At 45.8% G+C, this 18,823-nt stretch overlaps 1 protein-coding gene across 2 annotated transcripts in view; it reads right to left on the minus strand.

Annotated features, from left to right (window-relative positions):
- The window catches only part of yap1 (Yes1 associated transcriptional regulator), a gene marked incomplete at its 5' end in the record, with an annotated part of 49,070 nt that overhangs the window by 11,906 nt on the left and 18,341 nt on the right, over window positions 1-18,823 (minus strand). Inside the window, 2 exons of one of the 2 annotated variants that reach the window (XM_080535134.1) lie at window positions 8,323-8,436; window positions 10,444-10,562. In XM_080535134.1, the coding sequence (XP_080391260.1) occupies window positions 8,323-8,436; window positions 10,444-10,562 (233 nt within the window). The remainder of the gene's footprint in view (window positions 1-8,322; window positions 8,437-10,443; window positions 10,563-18,823) is intronic. The other variant, XM_080535135.1, reaches the window with a different exon arrangement.

The raw sequence follows: 18,823 nt of genomic DNA on the forward strand, positions 1-18,823 counted from the left end.
TACGGGAAAACAGGGCTGATGTGGGTGTCATCAAAGGTAAGAGTTTGTTTTCTTTAACTCAGCTGATACTCAGCTGTTTACCGAATGCTCCATCTGACTGTGATTTTACTTCTGTAATGTGGTGGGTTGACATAATTCACGCATGGAACTATAGGTTGAGGTTATACTATGAAATGGTGCACAGAACAGAAGACCCAGAGCTACTGCTGTGACATAGTGGCCCGTCTCACAAAGACACAGGGGAGCTTACTGGGTAGTTTCTACAGTTATTGTGTGTGTGTGTGTGTGTGTGTGTGTGTGTGTGTGTGTGTGCACGCGCATGTGCGCTGTGTTATGTTATCTCCCTATCCATTAGAGAGGGAGACTAACAAAGACATTAGAGTGTTATTGGTATCTCATTTCATCAAATCTGATGATTTCATATATTGATCAACTACAGGTTGATCTTTGTGTGTGTGTATGTGACTGTCAGTCACAAGTTTAAATTCTGTATATTCATATATTTTTTTTGGGCCATCTTCTAGGTTTGGCTGAAATTAGGTCGTTGTTTTGAGCGCGCGTGCTGCGCGCGCGGTCAGGGCTATCCGCCACCAATGTAAAAATTCCTGGAGGAAACACTGATATGTATCACTCCGCCGTAACAGGTGTTCTACTAAATTACCGTTAATTAGACTACATTAACGGTCGTAAACCTATCCAATTATCTATCAGTGTCTTGGTTTCAAACTGTCCTGCGGCCTCTTACCCACGACCGAATCACAGCCGTGCTGATATTCAGTATGACAGCACTCCCTCTCCTGTGATATTGCTTAAGTAAACACTGTTTGTGTGTAACTACTGGTTACTGCATTCATATTCATCTACATAAGCTCAAAAACAACTTGACTAAACCCAAGGTGATTACCTCAAGCACTCAAAACAAAACAAAACCTGTAGTAGTAACACTAGGAAGATTCGCCTTAGCATGCGTGCGTGTGGACCCGCGCCCCTCCATAACTACTCTTCATTCCTCTTCATCTCCACTGGCTCCCCGCTGGTGGAATGAGCTTCCCACGGCTGTCAGAACTGCAGAGTCACTACCCATCTTCGGTCGGAGACTGAAGACCTCCATCTCTTCAGGTTACACCTTAACTGCTCCTCCTGAGACATCTACTGCCCCCCAGCACTTTGCCTCCTGAGACACCCGCTTTTCCCCTTTACTGTGTCCCCTATGACTTCTACTGCCCCCCTTGTACTGTTTCTCTGTTTCTCCAGTGTCTATGTCTATATACAGTATATATATATATATATATATATATATATATATATTTAAAAATCCTTCTATCACAGAGACTGCCAAAGGCCCCTGGCCTGAGCTAGATTACTCTTCCTGCTACGACTGGTGGATTGATGATTCACTTGCTTGGTCAAATGTACTGATTGTAAGTCGCTTTGGAATAAGGCGTCTGCTAAATGCCAAATATGTAAATGTAAAATGTGAGAGTGTGGCCAACCTAACGTTTGGTAAAAAAAAAGAAGCCAGCCAGTCATGGATGGATACAATACAATACGAAATAAATCACACATTTTTATCACCACCAGAGAGGAAAAAGAAAAAATGCGCTTGACCAACAAGGGGTGTTCCTATAATCAAACCAATGAGGGGTGTTGTTTACTTATGCGCTCGAGGCAGCAGAGAAAACAATGGCCCGCACTGGGACAGCTCATGTGGAGACGCTTTTCTCTATGGTGTGTCGTCGTCGTCGTCCCCTGCCGCCCCCCGAGCTGCAGCTCTGTGTTTACACGGCCTCTCTGCCCCCCCCCCACATCGACCCCCACCCCCACGGTCTCTATGCCGAATGAGGCACAGGGCTTCACTGCATCCTGGCTGCCCACCTCCCTCCTCTGACACTGCTACATCCAGCTACCCCCCACACTCTCCCCCACCCCCACCCAAACCCAAACCCACACCCCCCACTCCCACGGTCTCTAATGCTGAATGAGCCTCGGCCTCGACGACAGAGGCCCTGCATCCTGGCTCCCCACAGCCACCTACCCCTCCCCAACTCCCTCCCACCGCCACCTCCCCGTCCCCCACCCCCACCCCCACCCCCACCACACAAACGCCCTGGGAGCGAGTGTGTGTCTTATTCTGTCCTTATCTCTGTCAGATGCTGATAGGACACCTTTGTGACACCATCACCGCTAGGGTTGGGTACCGAAAACCGGTACCGGTATCGTACCGGTTACTTTACATTCGGTATCTACCGTACCGAATTGCAAAGGAGATTTCGGTACCTCATTTCGGTACTTTTCTATCTCGCCCCCTGGTGTCCGGTGTCATGCAACAGTCAACTGGTGACTCGTGACGTCACATCGCCTGTTAAATTTCCACTCAGTGCGTGTCGTGGTAGTGAGCTGAGCAGTTGTGTTACGAGTTAAGAAGAGTGAGTGAAAGCATATATACTAAATTATTATATTATCTGAATTGTATTATTATTATTATTATTATCATCATCATATTATCGAATTTCGCTAGCTAGCCTAGCTACGAGGTCACCGAGAATGCCGAAGGCCCTAATGAAGCGTTCTAAAGTGTGGATGCATTTCACCCGACTCGATGAAAACAACGCGAAGTGCTCAAAATGCTTAAAATCATTCGCGTGTAAAGCAGGGAACACATCTAACTTGATGAAACACCTGGCAACGCACGGGATACATTTAAGGGTAGAAGGGTGCACCGTGTTTGACAGCTTGCGCAACCCTTCGGCAAGCACCTCAAGCAGTCCCGGAGAGGGGGAGGGGGAGACCGCCATTCCCATTGAGGATGATGACAGCAGCATTTCCTCAGGTTAGTAATGTTTCCGTTTATTTCCGTTTATTTATTTAAAGAGGGGGACAGTGGACATTAATCAACAAGTCTGTTTCTAATCTTTCTGTCAATGTAAATGCACTAGAGTTAGCCTAAGCTAGTTTTCATCGGCAGTCCCAATGTAGCCTAACCGTTGATCGCAAATCCTGCGTTTATTAAGTAGGCTATTCGCTCTCTATTAAATTATTTCTTGTTTTGTTTTATTTAACCAGGAAAGGGGGGGGGGGATTGAGATTAAACACATCTTATTCAAGAGGGTCCTATCCAAGACAGGCAGCAGCAAATATTTAGCTACAGTAACATTATTTAACCTATGTTTATATTGTTGGCTCTCCAGCTACAGCATCAGAGACGCCATTCACCTTGGCAAAGAAGGCAACTTTGACCAAAGACAAGGTGGAGGAAATTCACAGGGCTGTTACCAGGTTTGTGGTCAAGGGACTGCATTCCTTTTCCACTGTGGAATCTCCCTGTTTCAGGTAAAGTGACGTGAAAACAATATTTGTTTACTTTATGTTTATAAATCTGTGCCATTAGACAATTATGTCAAAACAAAACAAAAGTCAAAATGACAATAAAAAAGTCAAGAGAGGTGTCGTATTTTGCCAGAGAAGGCAAATATGCTGACCTTTTTGCAAAAGAATTGCTGAGGTGGGAGTTTTATTTTTATTTATTTTAATTTGAGTGTATATTTCACTGTAATATTATATATATGTATATTGTGCCTCAGTCAGCAGGAGTTTTATTTTCATTTATTTTAATTTGAGTGTTGTGCCTCAGCAATAAAAAAGTGAAAAGCTGTTTAATGTTGTCGACCGTGTTATTATTATATATATATATACATGTCATTTAAAAAAATCAAAAGTACCGAATTAAGTACCGTTTCGGTACCGGTACCGTTTTTAAAGTATCGGTTAGGTACCGGTACCGGATAAAACCCAAACGATACCCAACCCTAATCACCGCACCGTCAGGGCACCATTAGCAGTTCCCAGGGCAGAAGAAGAGGTGCACTATGGGACATGTCAGTGACTGTGGACCTGCTGGGACGTGAGCATGGTTAGGTGGTTAAGGGGGGCGGGGGGGGGGTTAGGGGGTCCACTAAACATAACTGAGGGCCAGGATTAGGGTTAGGCACATCCAGGGAGGGAGACACCTCTGTGGATCAAGTCAGGAGTGAAGGTTCATGTCAGGGCCACAGCCACTGTGTCTGCGTGGAGGGAGGGAGGCCTTGGAGGGAGGGAGGGAGGCCTTGGAGTCAGGGTTGGGTTAGCTAGCTTACTAAAGCTAAGGGCGTGTCTGAAAGATCACACGTCTCAATAGTAAATCAATCGGCTGGCCATATGTTGAGGTGTCCTTGGGCAAGACACTGAACCCCAAATTGCCCCCAATGAGCGGGCCGGCGCCTTGCATGGTAGCTTGCCTACCTCGCCATTGGTGTGTGAATGTGTGTGTGAATGGGTGAATGAGAGGCCGTTGTAAAGCGCTTTGGATAAAGGCATAGCTATATAAGTCAGTCTGTTTACCATTCACCAAATCAAGGGAGTGGCACATCTCTAGAACAATCTCTGCTCAAGGGTTGCAGAGATGCGGGGTGGGTACTAGGAGATGATGGGTGGGGGGTGGGTACTAGGAGTACCTGGAGATAAGGTACAGGTTAAAGCTGTCTGCCTTTTGTCCTGCTCTCCTCTGCAACACCACAAGTCTGCAACAGAAGCCTTTATCAGAGAATCACTTTGGCAGTAAGTAAGTAATGTTTATGTATATCCAGATGATATTAACGACAAAAACAGCCGCCCAAAGTGCTTAACAGAAAACACTAGTAAAAGAGAAACAACAAGATAAAAATACACTGAAAAAACAAGGGGCAAGGTGCAGAAATAAAAAGTACAAAAAGTGTCGGGAGGCAGGCTCACCTCAGGTCAAAGGCCATGGAGAAAAGGTGTGTTTTAGCTAATGTTTTAAGAGCCTCGACGCAGGCAGCAGTTACACCAGAAGACCAGGTAGAGTTGGGAGGCAGCAGAGTTAGGGGCGGCTGTGGCATATACCGATCGCAAGGTCGGCAGATCGGCGGTTCGAACCCCGGCTGGCCACATGTCGAAGTGTCCTCGGGCAAGACACTGAACTCCAAATTGCTCCCAGTGAGCGGGCCGGCCGGCGCCTTGCATGGTAGCTTGCCTACCTCGCCATTGGTGTGTGAAGGAGAGGCCGTTGTAAAGCGCTTTGGAATAAGGCATAGCTATATAAGTCAGTCTGTTTACCATTTACCATTTGCCATAGTTACAGGAGATCAGGTAGAGTGGAGGGCGTGCCGACTGTGGGAAGTCGTCATATAAAATGACCAAGGCAGAGAATCTTTGAAGCCTGGGTAAATATTTGTCTGCTGTCGATTTAACAAGTTAAAATGGCTCTTAGCGTTGGTGTCGTTTTTACTGCCTGGAGATAAGCTAAGAGGAGAAGTCGAGACTGTGGCTCTGTCATTTCCTACAGCGACTAGGCCTTTCTACAGCCTTTATGAAGCCTTTCTTGGGGGAGTCCCACTCATATTTTTCTTTTTATTGACAGATACAGTAGAGATTTTGACAGGAAGGATGGATGGGTGAGAGAGAGAGAAGGGGTGACATGCAGGATATGTCCGCGGCCGGAATCGAACCGGGAACCCTGCGGTTACATGGTCGACGCTTAACCCGCTACGCCACCATACCCATATTAATATGTAAACATACAAATATATATACATATATATAAGCCTTTTGGGTTTTCTTGCCTCCTCCTGCACTGTTTATTTATCGTGTTCTCTGTCGACTGTGTACCTTCGAAATGTGTGCCAAATAAAATAAAACATAGACAATAAACACAAATGAATGCATTTGCCGTTCTCTCGAGTAGTCTATAGAAAGTTCTGGAACGTGCGCCTGTCAAACTGCCCTGCCGCTGCCTCACAACACCACTGGAAAAGATGAGTTCTCCTCCGTCACCAGACTGACGTCATCAGACACCCGCCAACAAGGTGCCAGCCCCTCTGCTAACGCGCTATAATAGCAGAGGCGAGAAAAAAACAACATCACATGACAGATAACGCAAGGTTGGAAAGAGTTTAGCTTTAGCATCGTGGCTGTTTATTCCTCGCTGTTCGCAAAAAGGGATGTGTGAAAAACAACATGAGCCCAGTATAACCTCGCAGGACAGCCCCCCGTCTGAACCCAGCCCCCCAGAACTCAGGCCTGTTCACTGCTCCTCCTCCTCCTCCTCCTCCTCCTCCTCCCCCCCGTTTGAACCCAGCCCCCCCAGCGCCCCAGCCCCTTCACTCCTCACCACCACCTCCTCCTCCTCCTCCTCGGATTTTAAAGGGGAACGCATGCTTATCCCATTGGCGTTTTTTTTTCTCTCCCTCTGTTCCTCCTCCCTTTCTCTTTTTCTCCCCCCCCCCCTCCTTTCGCCTTGCCTCTTCCCTGCCCCCCCCCACCTCCCTCCTCCTCCTCCCCTCCCCTCCCAACACTGGAGTTCTTTGACTGAAAAGGTCTGGAATAATTAAGAGCTAGACCGCAGAATAAGAGTCCTGGCACAGACTCAAGTCTGTCTGAGGCAGCAGAGAGAGGGAGAGAGGGAGAGGGAGAGAGAGAGGGAGAGAGAGAGGGAGAGAGAGAGGGAGAGAGGGAGCAGCGCCTTCCCCTCCGCTGGGCCTCACGCTCATGGGGAAATCCAGACGGCAACAGCCCCTCAGTTAAAGGCGCTCCGGCACTTTCTTTCCTCCTCAGAGCTCAAATTAGCTTCCTTTATCAAAGCAGCTGGCTTATTATCAGAGACCCAACATACGACAGGGGCTGTAGAGCTCTCAGAACCAGCAGAGCTCAAACCCGTAGACAAACAGAACTTCAGAAAATCAGGGGAGGGGGGAAAAGTTACTAAATCATTACTAAATCAGTTACTAAGTTACTAAATCAAATTAAAACCGACAAAATTACATAACATGGCCGCTAAAATCAGACGTTAAGTACAAAATGTAAAGAGGTCAAAGTGTACTGGGATACAGACACCAGGAGAGAGAGAACCTCTGAAAGGCACAAAAGCCTGTTGCTCATGTGGCACACAATGAGTTAACACTACTGCTCTCTCTCTCTCTCTCTCCCTCCCTTTCTCCCCCCTTTCATTACGTCTGTGATTCGGGGGCCCACCAGGCTTGTGCGTTCAAGACTTATAAATCTTCAAAGAGCTTCTTACCCCATCTGAGCTGCCTCCCACCCCTCCCTCCCCTCCCTCCCACCCCTCCCTCCCCTTCCCAGCCTGCCCCACTCCCTCCTTTTCTTACCACACCGAGCTTCTCAGCACCCCGCCCCGTTGCAGCTCCTCTCAGGAGCGGGGCCGGGAGGGGGCTGCCCGCGTTTACCCTCACAAAAAACTAGCTCTCTAAAGTGCTGTAGTAGTTTGGTAACAGTATTGCTAAAATTAAAACAAGATAACACGCCTGCCTGCGTGCTTGTTTACACACGTCGCCTGCCTTTGTGAACGATGGCTAGGAGCTTCCCTGGGGAACCGAGCTGCTCTCTGTAAATGAAGGGATGGCACCTCGAGCGTAAATGAATCAGAGTGACATAAGCAGGATTCTGGAACCTTCCTTCTTCTCGGTTAAGCCGTCCTGCTGGCACAGAGAGGGATTAGCTCATTTCCCATCGCACAGAGAAAACACTCACCCACCATGTACCTGTGTGCCGTGTCTGTCACCAGATCTCCCAATAACAACCCAAAACAGCACCATGGCAAACTGTGGAGAAACGAACCTACCAGCCTTACGGGATCAACAACCGACTTAGCTGTTAGCTAGAACTCTGAGATAGCTCAGAAGAAAAAAAAGTTGTGTTCAGTTGCTTGCTTGCTTTTTTTTTTTCTTTCCTTCGTTCCCAGACCGAGTAAAGCCGTGTCTAGCAGCAGGAACAGAGATGTTGAAATGTGGTTTTGGGATGTGGAGTAACGGCCCTGACGAGTCATTTCAGAACCATGTGGAGTAGTGAAATGATCTGTGAATCACATTTGGATTTCAAACTGAATTGTTCCTCCCAGAGACGGAGTGAACAACAGACTGGGTATGACCGTTTGGGTTTGTTTGAACCCTCCCTCTGTCATATGGCCTACAGACTACACTGCCACGACAAATGACACAATAGACGAGAGGATGGTAAAAAAAAAAAAAAGAGTATATATATATATATATAAATAAAAAGCTTTGTTTCTTTATCTAATCAAACGTCAAGGCTGTCATTTCACTGATGCACCAGCTGGAGGAGATGAGAACAAACTGTCGATCGGAGGAGATGAGGTGTGTAAGTGTGTGTGTGAGCGTGTGTGTGAGGTGTGTGTGTGTGTGTGTGTGTGTGTGTGCAGCTCACCGAAGCGGGGGTCCAGTCAAGGGTCAAGCCAGGAGGTGGTCTTGCGTGTGTGTGTGTGTGTGTGTGAGGTGTGTGAGTGCAGCTCACCGAAGCGGGGGTCCAGTCGAGGGTCGAGCCAGGAGGTGGTCTTGTTCTTGTGGTTGATGTAGTAGATCTCTCCCTCTGAGGTAATGGCCTGCTCCCAGCCGTCAGGGAGGGGGCCTGGGGGGGGGGGACAGGGAACGTAGCCTTTAATAACAACAATGGGCCTGATGGAGTGATGGTGGTAGAGTGATAGAGGGATGGCTGCCAAGAACAACAGAGAGAATAAAAAACCAAACTGTCAAATCCAGAAGCTCTAAAACACGTCAGACAGGATTAGTGGAGTTACAGCCTCAACCCAGCCTCACCTGTGGTACGTCAACGTTGTTGAGAATCACAACACAAACTTGCTAGTCAAGCCAAAACACTGCAACAACCCAATGGATTGGGTGAGTAATCCCCCACTGCTACCCAGTTAACTAGAACACTACTTAGTTAACTATAACTACATTGTTAGCAGTCTCACAAAACAAGCTGTGTTAGTTGACTAGCGATGTGTCGTTGATTTTCAACAACGCAGAAATGTATTCACATTTTTCGAAAGAAAAGTCTGATCCTTACATCAGTTCCGGATATGAGGACCAAAGCATTAGAACGTGTCACAAATGCTTCAATGGTCTTGGTTAATTTTAGATAAACGCCACTAACTTAGCACAGTAACATAAATGGTGTGACCAGCACTCGAGTTGAGGGGGTATGAGGGGGAATGGCATCCCCCCTGAAATAAAAACAGTCAAAATCATCCCCCTTCTAAAACTGCCATCCCCCCTTTCCTATCCTTATGTCATTTTATCAGTGAACGTGGTATTACTGCTATTCCAACATTTAGTTTGCGCATATTGAGTAAAATACTGTGGGCGAGGGGGGGAGCACGCACACATGCAATGACATTTTTACCACCAAGTCACTGACACTGAAGTCACTGACGCTGTGGGGATGCTAAAATTGTCCCCATATGATAAAATATATCCACCATCCCCCATGATTTTCTTTCAGGTCCCTAGGCATGGGCCTACTCTCCACCCCCCACAACAACCTACGGACCTTCGGGGGCAGAGCTTTCAGTGTGGCAGCTCCCACCCTCTGGAACTCTCTCCCCACAGCGATCCGCAATGCCCCCCCTACCCTGACACCTTTAATGCCCCTACCCTGGACACCTTTAATGCCCCTACCCTGGACACCTTTAATGCCCCTACCCTGGACACCTTTAATGCCCCTACCGGACACCTTTAATGCCCCTACCTGACACCTTTAATGCCCCTACCCTGACACCTTTAATGCCCCTACTTGACACCTTTAATGCCCCTACTTGACACCTTTAATGTCCCTACCCTGACACCTTTAATGCCCCTACCCTGGACACCTTTAATGCCCCTACCCTGGACACCTTTAATGCCCCTACCCTGGACATCTTTAATGCCCCTACCCTGACACCTTTAATGCCCCTACCTGACACCTTTAATGCCCCTACCCTGGACACCTTTAATGCCCCTACCTGACACCTTTAATGCCCCTACCTGACACCTTTAATGCCCCTACCCTGGACACCTTTAATGCCCCTACCCTGGACACGTTTAATCCCCCTACCCTGGACACCTTTAATGCCCCTACCCTGGACACCTTTAATGCCCCTACCCTGGACACCTTTAATGCCCCTACCTGACACCTTTAATGCCCCTACCCTGGACACCTTTAAATCAGCCCTCAAAACTCACCTGTTCTCTCTATTTCTTTGTTTTGTTTTTCTGTTCTGTCTATGAAATCTGTAAAGCGTCCTTGGGTCTAGCTATATAAATCCAAGATATTATTATTATGGGCGGCTGTGGCGCAGGAGGTAGAGTCGCCGTCTAATGATCACAAGGTTGATAGATCGGTGGTTCGAGCCCCGGCTGGCCACATGTCGAAGTGTCCTTGGGCAAGACACTGAACCCCAAAATTGCTCCCAGTGAGCGGGCCGGCCGGCGCCTTGCATGGTAGCTTGACCGCCATTGGTGTGTGAATGTGTGTGTGAATGTGTGAATGAGAGGCTGTTGTAAAGCGCTTTGGAGCAGCTTTGGAGCAGCAAAAAAAGCGCTATGTAAGTGCAGTCCATTTACCATTTACTAGTACTGTGTGTGACCAACTCACCACTGGCTGGGCTCATGATGTTCTGCTGCTGGACCGGTACTGGACTGGCTGGCGCCACCTGGTTCATCTGGAGCAGGGCCTTGCGGGGGTCCAGCCAGGTGGTGGACTGGTCCAGATGGCTGAGAGGAGACAGAACCAGAGAGGAAACCATCACTGAGAGTAACAATCAGGGTTCCTACAAGTTTCAACAAGTCAAATTTATTTTATATTATTTTTAGACCTTTTTTTTTAGACCTCTGAATATAATTTTGGACCTGTTTGCGACACCATGTGATAGCTTTTTGTCATCCTCGAGGTGATGAAATTAGGGATTTCACTGCCATACAGACAAAAAAGTCTGAAGGATAATTCATATAAAATAAATATTGGTTCCAGCTTGATTAATTTCCGCGTAAACAGATGTGGTCGGACTGATTTCCTTGCAGGACAAGCTAATCTCATTTTTAAGACCTATCACCAAATGTTTTAGACTTCAAGGCTTTTTAAGACCAGCGCGGGAACCCTGAATAATAATAATTATTATTCATTGTATTTATATAGCGCTTTCCCTATAAAACAGTGGTAGGTCACAAATGTGCTAATGATTCTTTATAGGTCCAACAAACACACCACACCTGGGGAGGTTGGAGTGAACTCTAGGCTGGGTTTGGCCAGAGCATGGAGGTCTGTAGGCCTAGTCTAGTTTCACACCCCCTCCCCCCCTGACATGCATACAGCCTCCCCTACCCCTAACCATCTCCCCCCCCCCCCTACCACCACCCCCCCCCTTCCCCCCTCCCCTTTCGCTAACTCTGTGTTCCATGTTATCTGTTGCTTTTGTTTCTGTGTTTTCCGTTTTTCCCATATTGTCAGCGTCTTTGAGCCTTGGAAAAGCATTATATAAATTTAATGAATTATTATTATTAGTCTGGTGAGATTCAGGCATCCCGTTTGAAACAGAGAAATGTACAGTACCACTCAAAGGCTTGGATAGACTTTCCCTTTCAATAGACCTATCGCTAAGCCACGCCCCATTTGAAAACTCAGACAAACAAACAACGCTTCACTGACAGTTGACTGACTGACCGACAGTGACTGAACGACATTCAATGACTTACAATGGTGGGAGTTAACATTTCTGATTTACCACAGCCAAGTAATAGATATGTTTTTTAAAGATGACAAGAATATTTAGTCTAGAAGCTTTTCACCATCAGATATTAGCGAGTTGTTTGTCCGAGTTTTCTGCCTGTAGTGACTTTTGCTGTGATATGATTGGACAATTTCTATTTTGGGGGCGTGGCTTAGCAATAGGTCTATTGAATAGGGAAGTGTGTCTAAACCTTTGACTGGTACTGTAGGAACGCCTCATGCCCTCTCTCTCACCTTACACACAACTTTCTGTAAATGATGGCTTGCCCAACAGGAAGTGAGACTAGATTACATTAGATTCAACTTTATTGTCATCGCAGAGTACTATTATATATATAAAGTATTATACAACGAAATGCAGTTTAGCATCCAACCAGAAGTGCAAATAGTGATATAAGGGCATGATATAAATAGAACAAGAATGGAAGTGATAGGTAACTATATGTAATATACAGCATGTGCAGAGGTAGTATTGTAAACATCAGAGTTGACATTAGAGTTGTCAAAAGTTAACTTTTGTCAGAGTTATGAAAGTTAACTATCAAACGTTAGGATCAGGATCACTGCAGCAGTGTTTCCTCTATATGCATTTATTCGTACGAATGAATTTTCTCCGCCACTAATTAATTCAGTTATTATGACCGGAGAACAGAAAAAATGCAGATTGAAGCTAGATTTAGGCCGCCTCCAGACCTACATTTCGTTACGATTTAGTGTGTAGTAAGTTACATAATGTTACAATGTTGCAATTAACCTCGTCGTTTGTGTTCGCACTGCAATCGAGACTGAATCGCTCTCAACAGGCGCGCGGCACAAGGCGACGCGCTTGCAAAACAGTTTTGTGATTGGTCCCTCTCCTCACTCTTAGCCCGTCGCCCGTCCCTTTAATCCCGTATCCTAATCGAAAATGCAACATCAGCGAAGACTGTGGGTTATTGCATTTACTGCTGTTCTCTGGTTCATGTTCTTATACCAGTGCTCAGTATAGAGTATTTTAGATGAACATTCGTAATATAGTCTGATGTTCATGGTCAACTAAATCAGCCTATTTTGTGAAACAAATAATGTTCCCGCTAATGGGCTAACCGAGCAGCCTCGCACCTAACGCTAGCTTCGAACTATTCATAGCAATATGCGCGGGGCAAAAATAATCTATTGCCTCTAAAATCATCACGAACAGAACGGCGGAGGTACGGGTAAACAGGGCTCATGTTCTGTCATCAAAGGTAAGAGTTTGTTTTCTTTAACTCAGCTGATGCATTACCTTGTTGTTGGTTGTTTACCGAATGCTCCATCTGACTGTCACACTGTGATTTTACTTGTGTAAACAGTAACGTTAGCCGGTTTTGTGCGTGTACTCTCATTTAGGCCTACTTCGTATTGATGAGCTGATGATCTTTCATTGTGTGTGTGTGTATGTATGTATGTATGTATGTATGTATGTATGTGACTGTCAGTCACAAGTTTATATTCTACGGATGTTGTTCAGTGCTGTATGCGCGTTCCCGGTTCCATATGTAGTCTACTCTACTCTTGTGTACTTCTTATTCGATGAGCTGATGATCTTTCTGTGTGTGTGTGTGTCATGCGCGTTCTGCATGTTCCTCTGCAGCTGTCGGATATCTTGGTATTTGATCACCTTCTATATAAAATCACCTGCTCGGCTTTAATGACTTAACCGCTATTTTAAAAAATATATGTTTTGCCACCCTCTAGTTTTTGGTGAAATTACGTCTTTGTTTTGAGCGTCAGTGCGCATTTTATGCGCGTGCACGAGGGAAAAAATGTGCACGCGCTTCGCGCGCATAAACTCACCACACCGCCGCTAATGTGGAAAATCCTAGAGGAAACACTGCTGCAGAGAACATACATTTTAAATAAAAACATCTCAACAGTCCTGGAAACACTCATGCGTTGATCCCTCTGTATGCACAATGCATTTACTCAAAATCCATCTTTAAAACTGTGTGAATCCAGCCGCCACCCCACAGCAATACACTGGAATCAAATCGTCGGAAATAAAAATTAAAAATAAAAATAAAAAAACAGTTTTAACTCAAACATTCTGTAAACTTAAAACACTCTTTAAAAAAAAAGGGCTGAATGGTTGCAACATCACCATTGTGATTCCAGACCCCAGTCGCCCCTCCATCTATTAGGGGCAGGCCTAACCCTTTTGCCAGGGGGAATGGGGTTGCCACATTGTGTTGTGCGTACTGTGAAGGCATTGATAATTAGTGCTTTGTTGGTACTTGTTGCTTGATGAAGATGGAAAGCTAATACAGGAAGCCCTTCTCCTGCGAGCAGGGTCCTCTCTATTCAGGCAGGGTCAGTCCTAGGACTCAACGCAGGGGGGGTCTTTTTTTTCCTGGAAGCGTTTCTGACACGGTGGAGTGTCAGGGTCTTCAACAATCTGGCGCCACGTTTACAAAGGCTTCACCTGCTCCACAAAGGCTCAGACTGACTGAGCTACGACCCAAAACCCCTTTATTCTCTTTTACTATCCCTTTTAAAAAAAGAAAAACACTCCTTCTTTTATGGAAATGGCTCAAGGATGGTCAAGAAACTTCATTATTGCAAGGCTGGATCTCTAACATAACCAAACAAACTTTGTGATCTTAGAATTATAAGGTTCGATCTCCGTTTAGGGCAGTTCAGAGATATTGAGCGTCAAAGTGTTTACATTCCATTATGTTTTGTGAGATGGAACCTTTGTATTTTATTAATTACTAACTCAAAAATGGAAACATTTAAAAAATAACACCACACAGGCATTAATAAACACCTAATGGATCAGATTATGTAAAAAACTCTTAACCTTATAATTCTAACCTCACGAGAAATAAGCAAGGTTATCATTGTTCAGCTTACCATCTGTGGAATTTAATTCTCAGTCCGTCATAACAGGAAAGCACCTCTAAGACGACGGCACCTTATTTACTTTTTAAATTAAACTAAAACCCTTGGAAATGTATCGTCAAATAAGCACTCCGAGCTCCAGTGACTTTCCGGCATACCTCAAATACGTGTCCTACCTTCAAATAAACGCAACGCTATTCGGTTGTTAAGTCTGACGTCAACGCGTGACGTTTGGCAATTTCTGGGTCCAAATAAAAAAACTTCCCCGCACCAGAGTACTAAAGCGATAGAATGACAGTTCAATCGTTTTTTAGACTCGGGTCTATTCATACAAGGGACACGGCACTTTCCCGTTTTCCCCATATTGTCAGCGTCTTTGAGCCTCAGAAAAGCGCCCCTCTACCAAGGAAGCTAGCTCTAACAGGGAAGCTAGCTCTAACAGGGAAGCTAGCTCTAACAGGGAAGCTAGCTCTACCAGGGAAGCTAGCTCTCTCTGAGGTAATCCTGCCTGTCTGTCTGCTCTCTGTCACAGGCCCAGAGAGAGAGAGAGAGAGAGGCTGTGCTGACTCAGCACTTCTCCTCACACACAAAGCCACCAATTTTCAAGCCCCCTCTTGTTTATGCTTTACTGATCAAAGGAGCTGCCAAACTCCCCCCCCCCCACCCCTAACCCCCCTCGCCCCCCACCCAGCCTTCACACACACACACACACACACACACAGCCACACACAGCCACACACACACACACACACACACACACACACACACACACACACACACACACACACACACACACACACACACAGAAATAGTTCCAGCTCAGCTCAGATGAGAGGGGCCCCTAAAGAAGGGTCACAGTGGGGCGGGGGAGGGACAACTAAAAGGGAAAAAAGAAGAGAGAAAAAAGGGGGAAAGAGAAAAAAAAGAGAGGAGGGGGAAAAAAAAAACTATGGAAGCAATTCCCTTTAAAACGTCATTGGCTGCATGAGTTGCTGTAGCCCTGTTACACTTAATAAGCACCCTCCTCCTCCTCCTTCCTCCTTCCTCTCTCCTCCTCCTCCTCCTCCCTCCCTGCTCTGGAAACTATGACATGTTTAATAGAGGGGAGAAGAAGAGGACTAGGAAATGGAGAGTTTATCATAAAAAGACGACAGACTTCTAAAGTCCTAGATTTGCAAACGCAGAGCGACGTTGTTTTATTGGAGTGAGAAAGAGAGAGACAGAGAGAGAGAGACACAGAGACAGAGAGAGAGACAGAGGGAGAGAGAGACACACACAGAGACAGAGAGAGACAGAGACAGAAAGAGAGAGACAGAGCGCAGGACTGCTGAGGTACATTTCCTGATGGACTCCACCACCCAGTAAACACGCAGCCAATCAAAACGTTTCCTGGCAACTATTCGATGACTAAAGATGTTACCATACACCAGCACACCCCCCCCCACGCCCCCCTCCCACCCCAACTCAATAAAAAACAACAATGCAGTTGTTAAACCATGCTTGACGTCAAAGTCAAAGAGCCGGGACGCCAGAATTTTTTAAAGAATTGACCCGTGTTACTGAAAGCTTCACATCTCCAGGAGAGCACCCACACAGTGTCCCACAATGCACAGGGAACGATAGCCTCGTTATAGCCTGTGTGTGAACGCATTCAGGGAACTGGTCAATGAGTTACCAGGGTCTAGTCATTTATCAATAGGCTTTAACACACAAGATTTAACACCAGTCAGTCACACAAAGAATGTAATTACAAAAACATCAACAACCACCCTATATGGCTGAGGTATACAGTACTTCCTGTAGAAACATTACCAACGTCATGGTAACTGTTTCGGTTGGAGGAAGCCACCAGCTGTGAGGCGTTACTGAGGGCTAGGCTAGGCTACACGGCGCAGGGTTTAGCTGAAACGGCGCTGATCTGATACCGTTTGCGCCTCATGGTCACTCTCGATTTCGAGAGCTGAGATCGGCGAAGATACGACAACTGTGAGGGTGTTTCTCTGTGTACCACATGTACAAAAGAAGAGATTTGGTGAGGCTGCATTCTCATTTTATGCACCCAGATTGTGGAATGCACTGCCAGTTTACATTAGCGATGCAACCTCAGCACATTATGTTCAAGTCAAGAGACAGAGAGAGGTCTATGGGGGTGGGGGGGACAGAGAGAGGGCTCGATGGGGGTGGGGGGGACAGAGAGAGGGCTCTGGGGGTGGGGGGGACAGAGAGAGGGCTCTATGGGGGTGGGGGGGGCAGAGAGAGGGCTCTGGGGGTGGGGGGGGGGCAGAGAGAGGGCTCTGGGGGTGGGGGGGGGGGGCAGAGAGAGGGCTCTGGGGGCACTTGACATCTCCCCTGTGATTGATGGGCTAATTATCATGCGGGTGTTTATTGTGCCGGTGTTATTTATATGTTATTTATAACGTCACATGGGGGACGCAGGCCTGGCTCTGGGCTCCTCACACCACGGCTCAACCTGACTGACCAGAATAGATGTGGCACACACACACGCACACGCACACGCACGCACACTACACACACAAAGACAGACACACACAAATAGACACACAGACACAGAGAGACAGAGACACACAGACACACAGACACAGACAGACACACACACACACACAGACACATGGGCACTACACACAGACACAGACACAGACACACAGACACAGACACAGACACACAGACACACAGACACACAGACACACAGACACACAGACGCACACACGGGCACTACACACAGACAGGACTGCACATAATAGATGTGGCACACACATGTGGCAGACACACACACACACACACACGCTACACACACGCACACACACACACGCTACACACACAGCGTCTGTGTAAGCAATGTTTACTTACTTACTGTGGGGCTGAACTCAGTGAACTCTCCTCACTGTTTATGTGTTGTCATTAACTAATGCGCTTTTAGTAAAGTCACCTTTATAATAACGCTATATAATAATATTTACTAGATACATCGAGTAAATGAAAAAGTACATTACAGTAAATACTGTAATGATAGCTAAGACAAATGTAGCGTTGAGTAGGTCTGCATCGTAACACTAATAATAATAATAATAATAATAATAATAATAATAATAATAATAATAATAATAACTTTTATTTGTATAGCGCTTTTCCTGCAAACGTTGCAGCTCAAAGTGCTTTAATCATTATATAATCTTAATTTAATTATTTAGTCATTTAAAGGCAATATTAAAAAGATGGGTTTTTAGTCTTGACTTGAACATATTTGCTGAGGTTGCATCCCTAATGTAAACTGGCAGTAGGGGTGTAACGGATCACGGATAATCCGTGATCCGTTCGGATCGCCCTCCACGGTTCGGAACGCATGTGTACCGCGGATCAATAGCAATTTTTTTTCTCTTTTTTTTTTTTTTCTTTCCTAACACCAGGGAAGCCACCCCTCCTAAATTTCGTTGTTTGGTACCTGTACTGTAGCAATGACAATAAAGACCATTCATTCATTCAAATGTAACCGGTAGAAAAACAATCATGTGCGCTTTATTCTCACTCTCTGCATGTGTACTGAGTTGACAACAACATTCATTCACTCATCTCTGTCCCAATTATATCACGTCATATCACCCGCTAAGCAGCCTGGGTGATTGTGTAAACACACAAAAAAAGTACTCTGTTACTTTGCAGCAGTGATGTTATATATATGTTGTTATATATATATGTTGTTATATATAGATGTTATATATATATGTGATATATATATATATCAGTTTTGACATCTTGAATGTTGTTTTTTTGTTTCACACATTAAAAGTGGTGTTTTTACAGAATTCAAGGAAAATGTTGTTTTTATTAAAAAAAATATATGTTTTGTGTTGATCCGAAAAATGATCCGATCCGTGACTCAAAATCCGTGACACGATCCGATCCGTGAGTTAGGTGATCCGTTACACCACTAACTGGCAGTGAGACACAATCTGGGTGCATAAAATGAGAATGCAGCCTCACCAAACCTCTTCTTTTGTACATGTGCTACACAGAGAAAACCAGCGTCAGAAGACCTGAGAGCTCTATTGGGCTGATATGCTAGCAGAAGACCTGAGAGCTCTATTGGGCTGATATGCTAGCAGAAGACCTGAGAGCTCTATTGGGCTGCTATGCTAGCAGAAGACCTGAGAGCTCTATTGGGCTGATATGCTAGCAGAAGACCTGAGAGCTCTATTGGGCTGATATGCTAGCAGAAGACCTGAGAGCTCTATTGGGCTGATATGCTAGCAGAAGACCTGAGAGCTCTATTGGGCTGATATGCTAGCATGTGTCTTAATGAGGTGTTGAACTGTGCAGCCGTATCATGAACAAGATAAGAGCATTTCTGAGATCAGAATAAGCACTGTGAAGA

The sequence above is a fragment of the Nansenia antarctica genome (genome assembly GCF_963989245.1).
Source record: "Nansenia antarctica genome assembly, chromosome: 1".
Taxonomy (NCBI): Eukaryota; Metazoa; Chordata; class Actinopteri; order Argentiniformes; family Microstomatidae; genus Nansenia; species Nansenia antarctica.